The sequence below is a fragment of the Crinia signifera genome, chromosome 6, assembly GCF_055691185.1.
Source record: "Crinia signifera chromosome 6, ASM5569118v1, whole genome shotgun sequence".
Lineage (NCBI taxonomy): Eukaryota > Metazoa > Chordata > Amphibia > Anura > Myobatrachidae > Crinia > Crinia signifera.
Window position 1 is genome coordinate 129261905 of NC_139222.1, and position 13958 is coordinate 129275862.

The 13958-nt window shown below is 44.2% G+C and overlaps 1 protein-coding gene across 5 annotated transcripts in view; it reads right to left on the minus strand.

The window, feature by feature from the left end:
- FBXO47 (F-box protein 47) overlaps positions 1 to 13958 on the minus strand; it is a 90290-nt gene that overhangs the window by 19797 nt on the left and 56535 nt on the right. For 4 of the 5 annotated variants that reach the window (XM_083147154.1, XM_083147153.1, XM_083147151.1 and 1 more), the window contains 2 exons: positions 12911 to 13019; positions 1132 to 1308 (listed from right to left, as the gene is read on the minus strand). In XM_083147154.1, coding sequence (XP_083003280.1) covers positions 1132 to 1308; positions 12911 to 13019 — 286 coding nt within the window. The remainder of the gene's footprint in view (positions 1 to 1131; positions 1309 to 12910; positions 13020 to 13958) is intronic. The other variant, XM_083147156.1, reaches the window with a different exon arrangement.

The following is a 13958-nucleotide window of genomic DNA, read 5'->3' on the forward strand; positions in this document are numbered from 1 at the left end:
CAGGCAATAGGTTGACATGGTTTTTTTTTGTGCCGACAGGTGGTATTTTATGCCCTACCATCTACTAGGGCGTGGTGGGAGAATAAAAGTGTGCCAAGTGTAGCGAGGCACCATGTCCGAAGCATGGCGAGCAGGCGCAGTGCACTTTAACAGTGTCCATGTCGACTGTGTCGACATTCGGGTTAAAAAAAACCATGCCGACCTTTTGACTGTCGAACTAGACCATGTCGACCTAATGCTTGTGTCCACCTAATGACCTGTCGACCTAGAACCATGTCGACCTAATGCTTGTCGGCAAACTAGCTGTAGACCAAATGATCCCATTCCAGTGACGTAGGTTGGGGGCATGGGTCGCAATTGCAAAATTCCTGTGAGGCTGTCTCCTTTTACAGAGGCCATGCCCTCTTATCTGAAGTGCATGGCACCAGAGTCCCCCTTGTCATACATAGAATGTTGGAAGGTATGGTTTAAGTACAGGGACGGGCTACAGGGCAATACCATGAAAGCAGATATGGATTTAGGGATAAAGGGGTCTGTGACTTGGAAAGAGATAAGGCAGAGAGAGGTAAAGTACCAGCAAACCAGCTCTTTTCATTTTTCAAACACAGCCTGTAACATGGAAGGTAGGAGCTGATTGACTGGTACTTGCTGGGAGTTGTGTAGAGATGCCCAAAATTGGCAACTTTGATCCGCAGCTTGCATACAAGTATTCAACCACTGGACGGACATCGGGTGAACATTGACCATCTGAGTAACCTTATGGAAATGTAGCATGGCTGCTGTATGTAAGATGCCAGAGCCATTGTAACTTCAAACGCCTGCGTTGAGTAACCACTCTGTGTGTTATCTACAAAAAAGTTACATACTGCCAATCACTTTGCATGTAAATCTTTACGGCGACAGCTATTGCCATACTATTGCAACTTATAGGAATGAGCAACCGCAGAAAATCCCTCTGCTGTGCTACAAACATGACATTGCAGCCATCTCTGAATCAGTCCCTTAGGTTTGTATAAATCATGTATATGTTCTTATAACATGTTCACTGACAGGACATTTATAAAACAATGACCCAAGAAGCACTAACAACACCAAAATATCATAAAAATAATTGCCTCTATGGCTGCTTACCATCTATTCCAGAGACTGGTCCAAACACAATGTAAAGAAGGTGTGCCTGGTTTACCATTGGCCATGGTTTAAGTAGTCTGCTCAGCCAAAAAGCAGTATCGCTGCGGTGGGTCCAGTGATCCAGTAGTACATTACGACAAAAGAGACGCACACGAAGCTCTAGTTTGCGTGATGACCCTGCAGTTATAATAGTTAATGTAAGGGACAGTTTGTACATTAAAATCAAGTGCTTTAAACTATATGATATAGAGAATTCCAAAAAGTAATGCAATTGAATGGGCACACATTCTTTCTGACAAGCATTGCTGATTTGTAGCACTTGGTACAGTAGAGCTCATTATATGCACAATACATAATGCTGCACAGAGAATTTCAGAAAACAATCGCTGTACTATCATCAAGAGCAAAATAAAAGTTTTTTGTTTATGATTTTGTCAAATCAAAGAATATAACATAACGCAGCATTACTGACTGTTCTATATGTACAAGGGCTGATCGAAAAGTAATGAAACTGCGTACAGAATGTGCATGTGAAATGTTGCCTGCCAAGATGCGGCTGTTACTGTATTTATTTTGCCTGGAGAGCTGCTCTTTGTGTATACTATATTTGTATATATTTTGACACAGTGAGAGCAGGACCTTTTGACTATGTCAACCTATTGACCTTGTCAACCTATTGTGTGTCGACCTTTAAACACTGTCCATCTTAGGACCCTGTCGACCTTTTAATTGTCGACCAATAGTGGTCGACCTTATGACTACCGACCTAGAGTCAATCTATGATCAGTCCGGATACCCTACAGAGTGCAGATGCATTTTATTATAAAAAATTGCATTCAAATGCAATGTTTTGCACAAATGCCAGTGAACCAGAAATACCGTCAGCAGGAGTAGATGGAGCGTCTCACCACGCCGCTACCAGAGCCACCACCATGCGTCAGGACCTCTTCAAGCCGGTAATCATAGTTAATGATCAGGTGAATACGTCACGCATGCCACGCCCCAAACGTTTTTGGCAATAGACCTACAAGGGTATCTTAAACACACACACACACACACACACATATACTGTATAATATATATATATATATATATATATATATATATACAGTAGTAGACGTCCGGCACTCCAGAAATCAGGGTATACTTGGACGGGTGCCCACCAAGGGCTAACTGGACTGGCAGCCACAAGTCAGCTCCATAATACATAGATACAAAGTGGCACTCACGCCTCTGGCAGAAAATGATGACACATGCTTATCGACTGCGTGTCATCATTTTCTGCCAGAGGCGTGAGTGCCACTTTGTATCTATGTATATATATATATATATATATACAGGGTACTCTTTACTTAGAAGGGCGCCCATCTCGGCCATCTCGGGCATTGCATGCACTAAAAAATCAGGTGCGATGCGACAGACGAGATGCCCGAGATTTCCCATAGGGAACAATGTTAAATGTCTCAATTGACCCGATTTTCCTGTTCAATGCCTCAATTGACCCAATTTTTCCATAGGAAACAATGTTAAATGGGCCACAGAGGCCAAATAGGCACCCTGAAGTGAATAATGGCCACCCGAATTGTTAACGCCACCCCACGATCAACGTCAACCCGAAGCGTGGCGAGCGCAGCGAGCCCGCGAGGGGCGGCGGTACGCGTCCTACGACCTTTTCATACCCCCACTATCCACGTCGGCGTGGAGTTGAGAATAGAAAGTGTGGCGAGCGCAGCGAGCCACCGAGCCCGAAGCGTGGCGAGCGCAGCGAGCCCCGCGAGGGGACGCGGATACCTTCACAGGTATCCGCGTCCCCTCGCGGGCTTCACAGCTGTCTGCGTACCCTCGCGGGGCTCGCTGCGCTCGCCACGCTTCGGGCTCGGTGGCTCGCTGCGCTCGCCACACTTTCTATTCTCAACTCCACGCCGACGTGGATAGTGGGGGTATGAAAAGGTCGTAGGACGCGTACCGCCGCCCCTCGCGGGCTCGCTGCGCTCGCCACGCATCGGGTTGACGTTGATCGTGGGGTGGCGTTAACAATTCGGGTGGCCATTATACACTTCAGGGTGCCTATTTGGCCTCTGTGGCCCATTTAACATTGTTTCCTATGGAAAAATCGGGTCAATTGAGGCATTGAACAGGAAAATTGGGTCAATTGAGACATTTAACATTGTTCCCTATGGGAAATCTCGGGCATCTCGTCGGTTGATCGCACCCGATTTTTTAGTGCATTCAATGCCCGAGATGCCCGAGATTTTTTACTAACGATGCCCACGATCAAAATCGTGGGTGCCCTTCTAAGTAAAGAGTACCATATACAGTATATATAGTTTGCAGAGCAGGTGGCACTCTCTGTCCTTCTAATGGGATGTACAAAAGATATCCCACACGCAGATCTTGTATAACGTTTCGAATTTAATCGTCTCCAGGAACAATGGTCCCCCCCACACCCAGCCTGCCTCTGACTATACATAGTTAACATTAAGGTATGACCCTATGAATGTCAACATGGCAACTGACGATTGCATACAAAATGCAATCCAATGTCTGGCTTGTAAATGTCTTATTTATCAAAACCTGCATAGTAACAGAAGTGGTTATACTACACAATTTTTGGTACTTGTGTATTTGCAAGGTGCCCAATTTACATACGTCCGGCACCGTAGGAAAATTGCATTGCATGCAATTTTGCAGTACGATGTGATTTTAGTTAGTTAATTTTTAGTGCACCCCTGCCCGCGGATCGCATCGCATGCCATTTGCGGTGTGATACGATTTTTCATTGTATAAGCACCCATGCGATGAGATATGATGGTACTTCATTTTAAAAGCACCCATGCACACCCCCACTATCCACGTCACCCCGAAGCGTGGCAAACACAGCGGATACGCGTCCTCCCAACATTTTCATACCCCCATTATCCATGTCGGTGTGGAGTTAATTTTCTAAAGTGTGGCGAGGGGTATGAACAGGGGCTGGCTGGCAACTTTTAGCCTAGGGGGCAAGTCCAGAGCACTGGCCCATAATCAGCCAAGTCACCGTCGGAAGGAATGCTTTTGCGCGCCGTAGGCGCGCCGAAAAATTAGGGGCGTGGCCTATCATAAGGGGCGTTGCCTGTACCATGATTGTATTGTGTACCTGCAGATTGCACATTTTAGCGAACCTTGTAATACCCATTACACATAAAGCCACATGCCGTAATGCCAATTACACATTATGCTGAACACCATGATGCCAGTTACACATTACGCCCAACACTGCGATGCTAATTACTCAATACACCGCACACTGTGATGCTAATTACACATTATGCTGCACACCTTGATGCCCATTACACCCCATACTGTGATGGCAATTACCCAATGCTCCCCACACCGTAATGTCCATTACGCCCCATACCATGATGCCCATTACACCGCACAATGTGATGTCCACAGTGCCAGATATGCCCCCACAGTGCAAGATATTCCGCCACAGTACCAAATACACATATGCCCCCACAGTGCCAGACACAAATGCCGCCACAGTGCCAGATATTCTGCCACAGTGCCAAATACGCATATTCCTCCACAGTGCCAGATATGCCCCCAGAGTGCCAGAGACACATATGCCCCCACAGTGCCAGAGACACATATGCCCCCACAGTGCCAGAGACACATATTCCCCCACAGTGCCAAAGACACATATGCCCCCACAGTGCCAGATATGCCCCCACAGTGCCAGAGACACATATGCCCCCACAGTGCCAGAGACACATATGCCCCCTCAGTGCCAGAGACACATATTCCCCCACAGTGCCAAAGACACATATGCCCCCACAGTGCCAGAGACACATATGCCCCCACAGTGCCAGAGACACATATGCCCCCACAGTGCCAAATACACATATGCCCCCACAGTGCCAGACACATATGCCCCCACAGTGCCAGATACACATATGTCCCCACAGTGCCAGATACACATATGCCCCCACAGTGCCAGATACACATATGCCCCCACAGTGCCAGATATGCCCCCACAGTGCCAAATACACATATGCCCCCACAGTGCCAAATACACATATGCCCCCACAGTGCCAGATACACATATGCCCCCACAGTGCCAAATACACATATGCCCCACTGTGCCAGATACACATATGCCCCCACAGTGCCAAATACATATATGCCCCCACAGTGCCAGATATGCCCCCCACAGTGCCAGATACACATATGCCCCCACACAGTGCCAGATATGCCCCCACACAGTGCCAGATATGCCCCCACACAGTGCCAGATATGCCCCCACACAGTGCCAGATATGCCCCCACACAGTGCCAGATATGCCCCCACAGTGACAGAAACACATATGCTGGGGTGAGGGAGGGGGGGGGGGGGAGAGCGCTTACCCACTCGCTAGCTGCGGGCCGTGCTGCGGCTGGATCAGCTTCTCCAGCCCTCCTGCGCTGGCCGCGGCTTCCAGAACACGGCCGCGGCTACAGGAAAATGGCCGCCGGCCTCCTGCACTGAGAACATGTCCTCAGTGCAGGGGGCCGGCGGCCATTTTCCTGTAGCCGCGGCCGTGTTCTGTAAGCCGCGGCCAGTGCAGGAGGGCTGGAGAAGCTGATCCAGCCGCAGCACGGCCCGCAGCCAGTGGGTGGGTAAGCGGCCCGGGGGGCATATGGCACTCTGCCCCCCGGCCCAGCCCGCCCCTGGGTATGAAAAGGTCAGGAGGACGCGTAACAGTATCCGCTCGCCACACTTCTGGGTGATGTGGATAGTGGGGATGTGCATGGGTGCTTTTAAAATGAAGTACCATTATATCTCATTGCTTGGGTGCTTATACAATGAAAAATTGCATCGCATCGCACCGCAAATCCACGGGCTGGGGTGCACTAAAAATTAACTAAGGAAAATGGCATCGCATAGCACAGCAAAATTGCATGCAATGCAATGCGATTTCACTACGCAGAATACTATGCAGAATAGCCCACTAAACAAATAGCTTAGTGGGCGCCATGCAAATACACAAGTACACAATTTTTTTTTATTTCCAGGCCCTTTAAAACAAAAATGCTTTCATTTTAATTGGATATTTCCTCTATATTTACAGTCATATCACCATAGAATATGCAATTTTAGCAGGGTGATGTAGTACAATGATAATTAATTTGAAGCACATATTTCAATTGCTTGACACCTGGTGTCCTGTACTGTAAAGTCCCGTGAGTGCCACCATCGACTATCTCCTGTATACATTATGCTGCAACACATACCGACCGTCAAAATACCGACAGCTATTGGCCCTTATTCACATTGGCGCGTACGCATGCGAATTCGCACGTTTCACCCTGCAACCCCCATTGCGCATGTGCAGCAAGCGCACTGCGCATGTGCAATGTCATTAAAACATACTCGCAAGCAAACTTTCGTGGAGATTTCTCCGTGCGAACGAGTGCATCGGTAGTAGGCGTGCAGTGGGCGTTAGCATGGGCGCGACCATTATAATGAGCAAAAGTGGGCGTACACATGGGCGTACACATGGGCGTTCACTATGAGTGGTGGGTGTGCTTTCGCATGAGTGCAAGAGGGATTGTTCCCCTCCAACGCAAAACTTTTCGCCAGCTCAAAGCAGGTTTTTCGTTTCGCACACCTTGCTCCTTGTAATGTGCTCATTCGTACGGAGCAAACACACGCACGAAATGGCTAAATCAATGGCACCTGCACACTATTGACACCAATACATGGTAGATTTCATGAGACTTACCTCAGCACAACTTCTGATTGCATACCACCAGCAATCAAGTGTTACCAGATACAAACTTCTTCTGTTGCTAAAGTTATTTTGACCAAACCAATGCGCTAAAACCAAACAAATCCCACCCTTATAAATTTGCCTTATGTAACATACCACCACTATTGTCATTTCTACTCTGCTATATTTAGCATGTTGCCCCTGTCAACATTAGTCGACATGTTTGCTACAATTTGGGGAGTAGAGCATGTTCGTTAGCTGCTTGAGGTGAGTGCGCGTGCGCAAATGTGTGGGTGCGTGCGACCAGTTACACGTACGCACAGTGATAGACCACCCCCCTTCTTTGTATGGTTGCGTGCGAATGATTTCGCAAGCACTGTAGGCGTGCCTTCGCCCGATGCGTGCGTGTGTTTTTTTCCGTAAGAGTGCTTGCGAATGTGCATGCGAGCGCATGAACCTGAATGAGGGCCATTGACCGACGGTCAAAATCCCGACATGGTCAAAATACAGACATTTAAAATCCTGACAAGGTCAAAATACCGACATATAGAATGTAGACAGGTGAAAAAGTCGACATGACTTTCGGTCGCGAGGTCCACTCAGAGTGGTGCATGGAGATAGTGCACTGCCTGTGCGGATGAGGACCCAGCAAGTCAGTCAGGGATCCAAAGAAATCAATGCAGCAAGGATCTCCCTGTCAGCCCCCACCACAGGTTACCCCCCCCCCCCCCTCCCCCTTGGTTGGGAACTACAAATTGAAAGCGATTAGCCACTTGCGTGGTTCATCCCATTCCTCAAATCTGGTGATACCATTCATTCAATTAAAGGGACACTGATCCACTTCAGAGGTTATGTTTCTACTACCTTTCATTGTATTGCCCCTGATGAAGTCGTGTTAACGAAATGTGTTGGGCTCTTTTTCAATAAAAGATAACTTTTTGAACGAAGTCGACGTGATATTGTTGAAACATCGGAACTTCACTCTATATATCGAATGATTGTAATATCACGTTAATTGTATGTACGGCTAGGTGGTACTACTAGAGCGCACACACACACATCACTGCTTTGACTGGGGGGGGGGGGGGCATAATGCTGTTAAGATGGCTGTGCCAAAATCATTTTGTATTATAAAAAAGGGTTTGCTTTAGGAGTGGTTTAACAGGAAGGGGTGTGCCCAGTCTCCATGTGGGCCCCTTTCTCTCTGCAGCCCTGTAGAGACTCTGGCATTAGGCCAGGGTCTACTGCACATGCACAGGTATCCAGAAATATACACCTGCCATGCTCCAGCAACTAATTACTACTGTGCATGTGCTGTGGCCATGTTCTCTGTGATTTTTGCCATGGCTAAAGCACTGACATGGGACTCTTGAAATATTAAGAAATGAAACATGAGTACAGTGTGCGATATGGACCCCCTTGGTCTCAGGAGCCTGTGTGCACCATACACACTACACCCATTATAGGTATACCTATGAGTATGTTAGGAACAATAATCGTCATAGTACACATGCACAGCCCAGTGTAAAGCCCTTGTACTGAACCTGTGTGTTTTCTCAAAAATATGTGTCTTATCAAGCAATCTTACTGGATAGGCCAAAAATAAAGATAGATGAAACATCAATGTTTTATCGGGGGTAATTGCCTCCTTAGTGGTATTCTTATTATTCCCTTATTATAGAGACAACTTGCTTTGAGTCTCTATAATGGATTCAAATCCATTTACATAATCATATTCTGTGTATCCCGCAGGCTCTGTTATTTTACTGCACTGAATGAAAGACTTTGATGAACTTACCACATGTGGGAAATGTCATTGTTGCCTAAGTTGAAATGTTTTGCAGGCTAAATTCCAAGTGATTATTAGGGTCAGCTACTGTATACAGGAAAGACATTTAAATACCTCAAACAATTGAAAGAACACTGGGTGGTGAAACAAAGGGTTAACTTGCCTTGCCATTGCTATACAAAGTTTCCCACATTAAATGGACTGGCAGTATTTGCCCTCTTTTATGGTTCACATATTCCCAGGCTTAATGAAAAGTGGAAACAAGGCATGTAAATAGAATAAAGTCTAAAGTACACTGTATTCCTTTTTCTTCCAGGATGCCAAATTATATTTTTCCTTTGGATGTTTATAAAAGGTTATGTATAAAACTTTTCAATCCATGATTGGATAGTAGGAGCAATAGCCTCCATAAATGAGACTTATCCTGAAAAGACTGTTGAGAATGCAGGCTGCATCAGAGGTAGACTAATAGCTGCCTTATGCCACTGTCACTAGAGATATATATTGACTTAAAGTAAACCTATAGCTCATGAATCTGTAGAAAGGAATGAACAGGAGCTGTCACAAGCAGGGGATCCAACGTAGGGAATTGCAGCATCATTCCCACGTCAGACAATAAAATCCTTAAATTGTGAATCCAAAAGAGGAAGCACGGTACTGAAGCATGAGAACTGCAGACTGGTGAAAATATCCAGAGACTAGGGCAGAAATTCAACATTACAGAACTTGTAATGCCAGACTGGTTAGGGGTTACAGCTCCTGATTGACTGCAAGGATTATATGCCACAGAGTAGCACTGTGAACATGCGAGAGATGCTTTATTCCATGTGGATTTTAATGATGTATGTACCTACAAAAACAATGGACACTAAAGAAGGATAGTTGCAGGCAGGGCTGGATTAAGCCTTTGGGGGATATGGGGGTCACTTTAGACAGGGGGGCCCCCTTCCATTTGTCATTACTGGCTGCAAATTGCACGGGAGAATATTACACTGACAAAACACAGAGTAATGGCAGTATAAACTTGGTCAATTGGTAACTGCAGGGTGGGGGATTAATATAAACATATATATATATATATATATATATATATATATATATATATATAACACATAAAAAAAGCCTGTGTTTGTCCATCTGTACCTTATTCTGCAGAAGCCCTGACAGGCTCAGAACTGCTTCTGATTAAAAACCCTCCCATGGCGAGGCCGCTGCTGCTACTGTCCTCCAGGGGCCTGAGAAGCATATTATGAGCTCCACTGAGCAGAGCTCAGCACAAGCCTCTCAGCCTCTGACCTCTTGTGCAAAGTCTCATGGGATTCCCAGTAATGCACTGCACACTTGTGCAGTCAGTTTGCCTTGGCTCCCGATGCTCAGCACCATTATTCATTGTCACATTGGCAGATAGGTGAAGCTGCAGCACTACCCCACTCCCATGCACAAAACATTTAGCTAAAAAATATATATATATATTTTTTTTTAAAATACCTGCCAACCATAGGTGGTTCCTACATAGAGGGGGGCCCAGGGGTACTGACCCCCTGAGCCCCAATTAATCCAGCCCTGGTTGCAGGGAGATATAAGCCATCTACAAAAAAAAACCAGTGGTAGTACCCTATCAAGCCAAGGAAAGACCTTAGTTAAGATTTCCTCCAGCATAGGTCCTTAGCCTTCAAACTGAGTTGCATTCAGTTGAGGACACCTGCTGCATTTACTCTCATGAAATGAAACACCCCCCTGATGAAGTCCTATTTAGAGGAAACATGTGGGTGTTTGTGCAGGAGTTTACATGGCTGGCTAGAAGCTACTGCTTTTGAAAGCTTGCATTGTGTAGTGGGGTATGACAGTAAGCTGGTACAATCTTACCCTAGAGTGGTCACAACTGCATGTGTCTGGTAAGAGTATTTTATATATCTTTGATATCACTTTTTTTTAAACTACACAATGGGGTAAATTTACTAAGATGTGTATTCTACTTCACATGTGATGTTGCTATGGGCAACCAATCAGAATATACTTTTAATTTATTTTGCACCCTCTAGAAGATAGAAGACAGGATCTAATTGGTTGCCCATGGCAACATCCCATGTGAAGTAGAATGAACATCTTAGTAAATTTCCCCCAATGAATGTAGTGTACACACAGTTCGAGTTTGTCTATTTTTCTATTCGAGTTGGCTTATAAGAGCAAAACTGAATTGAAGTCTAACTGAAATCAAACACATTCCATCCCAATGCACGACCCTGCGGCATCGAAATTGAATAGAAAAATAGACTGTGCTGACAAGACAATATAGTCTAAATGGAATGTGTACACTGTGCTGTGTGATTCGATTGAATAGAAGGTAAATCGCACCGTGTGTACACTACTTAACTCAGATGACAAAAAAAATTCTTTCTTTTCAGGCTGCTCACCTATATACAGAGAGTTGTTCCCATCTTGCAGTGCACCTGCCGACCATGTATATGCTTGATTTACTACTAGTAATCGCTGCACTTGTACCAACCTTATTCTAGGTGCAAAATATAAGGCTGCGCTAGGCCTGGATAGCCAGTAGTTCAGTCAACACACCTTAATGGAACTTTGCCTGAGAGTACACTGTTACAGACTGGTTACACCTGTTAGCCATAAGTAAAGATGTGTTCAACATGTATATGCATCACTCGTACCTGCATACACGCAGCTTTGGCATGTGCTTGATGCAAAATTACATAAGATATGCCAAAAGGCATATGTTCAACTCAATATCAGCCAGTTAGTAACCAAATACAACTATCTTTTCAACTAGCACAGGGATGAATGGGTACTAATATAACAAAATATAATAATTTTGTTTATCGAATAGCAATGTCATCATCACTTTTCCTACTCTTGATGACAAACCCTGAAATTTCTCCAGACAGGGTGGTTTGGAATTAATTCTACCCAGAACTCACCGCCAGGATAAACATGGATAGTTTTATGTATAAGCTGTTCAAAATGATTCCTAATCTTTGTTGTGTGCGTGAAAGCACTGGTCAGACCAATAAGACTCAAAGGTTTTAGGTTTTGTTTAGGTTGCAGACAGGGAGAGCTAGAGGGGTATTTACGGAGATTCTGCCGGGATCTTCCGCATCTGGATGCTGGTGTCAGTCTTTTGACTGCTGGAACCCCACTGACGGAGCATTTATGTATCCTGAGTATTTAATAGCATTCTTGAATACTGCATAGTATTTATTCAAACCATAGTATTTATTCGAAACCTCCTAGGTTTTGTTACTTTAAATAGTTTGTGTACACTCTACACATTTCAAGTACCATTGGATTGCGCTATATCTTGTGGCCTTAATTTACCAGGGAAAACTCACAATTCATCCACCCATCACTTTAGTCAAAATGTTTGTTAATACTTCTATGTTACCACTGTAAGTTATTTTTTAAGGTTTTTTTTTATAATTGCATACTTGTGATGCACCAAATGTACTTTTAGGTGCATCCTATTAAAATGTTGGGTTAAAAACTTTTAGAGGGCAATCCAATTGAGTACGATGGGTGCAAGTTATTGTGGCAAAGGTGTTGACATGCTGGCAACAGCATTGCAACTCGCACTCCAAGACTTCACTTAGATATGTATATCAATGGCATCTACAGTACATGGCATCTTGGCACCGTTATACTGAATTCTCCATGTGACCAACATGGCCAGTGGCATAACTATAGCCACACAGCCCCCGCGGTGGCAGGGAGCGCTGAGAAGGTGTGGGCACCGGGGTGGCCTGTGGGGCTATAGTTAGCCGCTGCCATCTGCCCCTGCCGCCGGCGATTCTGTCTTGCGGTTCCCGGCTTTCCCGGCTCCTGCTGCTTAAAAAACGAAAATAAAAGGAGTGAGCTGGTTGTCGTCAATGGACTAATCTTAAAAAAAAATGATATAAATGATCAATATTTATATATTTTCCAGAACAACTTGAATTGACCAGCTAAACAAAATATGTATAAAAGTAAAACTTGTGCAAATTGCATTTATTCATCTTATTTCCACACTCACAAGACTGTGTTAGAAAGCGTTTTACCAAGGGAAACAGTTGGTTCAAATTAATCTAATGAACTACTGAAGCTTCTACTACCAGGTACCTATCACTGAACTTGGATCAAGCAAAACAACTGGAAAAGCTTTTTAATTGAAGAACTCTTTTAATCCTTTACTCTCTAAGGTTTCAATAAATTACTATCCATACTCTACATTTCAATAAATTACTTAAACTGCTCACTCTGCACCTTACCTGGCTTGTTGCTAACCAGAGTCTGAACCTTACGAGGTAAATTAGTAGAATCACAAAGAAAAATATAGACTCTGTGACACTCTAGCTCATCCCATCCAGCTGTAAGAATCTGGAACATGAATATAAATTTCAAATATAAACAAACGCTCAGTGATGTGCGAAATGGAAATGTCAAACACCTTGACTGAGCATTTCATATTTTGCCTAACAATTACAATCAATGAAAATGTACTAAGAAAGTAATCTATGTTGAATTACATAACCTTTGCTTCTAAAGGTTAGAAGCCAAAAATGAGCATGTTTAGTTGCATACATAATATGCATTATATATCTTTAAGACTTTGCTATTATTTTAAGATTTTCATAAAATACACACGTACTTATTCTTTTGAATAGTCAAAAGAATGTCACTTAAATAATGGATCATAGTTCCCTATGAGGAATGCAAGGAACATAAACATGCTTGTTCAAGGCGATGCAGCAAGAAGAAGGGAATTAACAATATAATAATAATAATTTCAATAGTGCTTTTATCCAAAAAGACTTAAGGTGCTTTAAAGAAATCATGGTCAAAATACAGATGTTTAGCTTTATAGAAAATAAAGAAACCATGAAGATATTACAGAGGATTAATCTGCAGAAAATACAGAAATTAATCAACATAATAAAGAGTCGAGATAGCAATTTTGTGTAATAAATTCCAACCATTCCAGCCAGATTATGTAATATTTGGACATGATGGGGCTATTGCAGAATCCTAAATCAAGATGCTTTATCTTTACAAAATAATTAGATCCATGCATTGTTCATTCTACACACCAGTACCTGGTGAGATAAGCAATTCCTGGAAGACATGTAAGAGTAATAGAACTCCAGACTACAGACGGTTTACCATCGACACCTTAGCATCAGAGCCGGATTAACAATGGGCCTGATGGAGCTATAGCTCCAGGCCCACACTCTAAATAGGCCCATTTTGTAGCTAATTCCGACCTCCACCCGGTTCCAACGGCTGCCAGTTCCCCCTACAGCATTACAGAAACTCGAG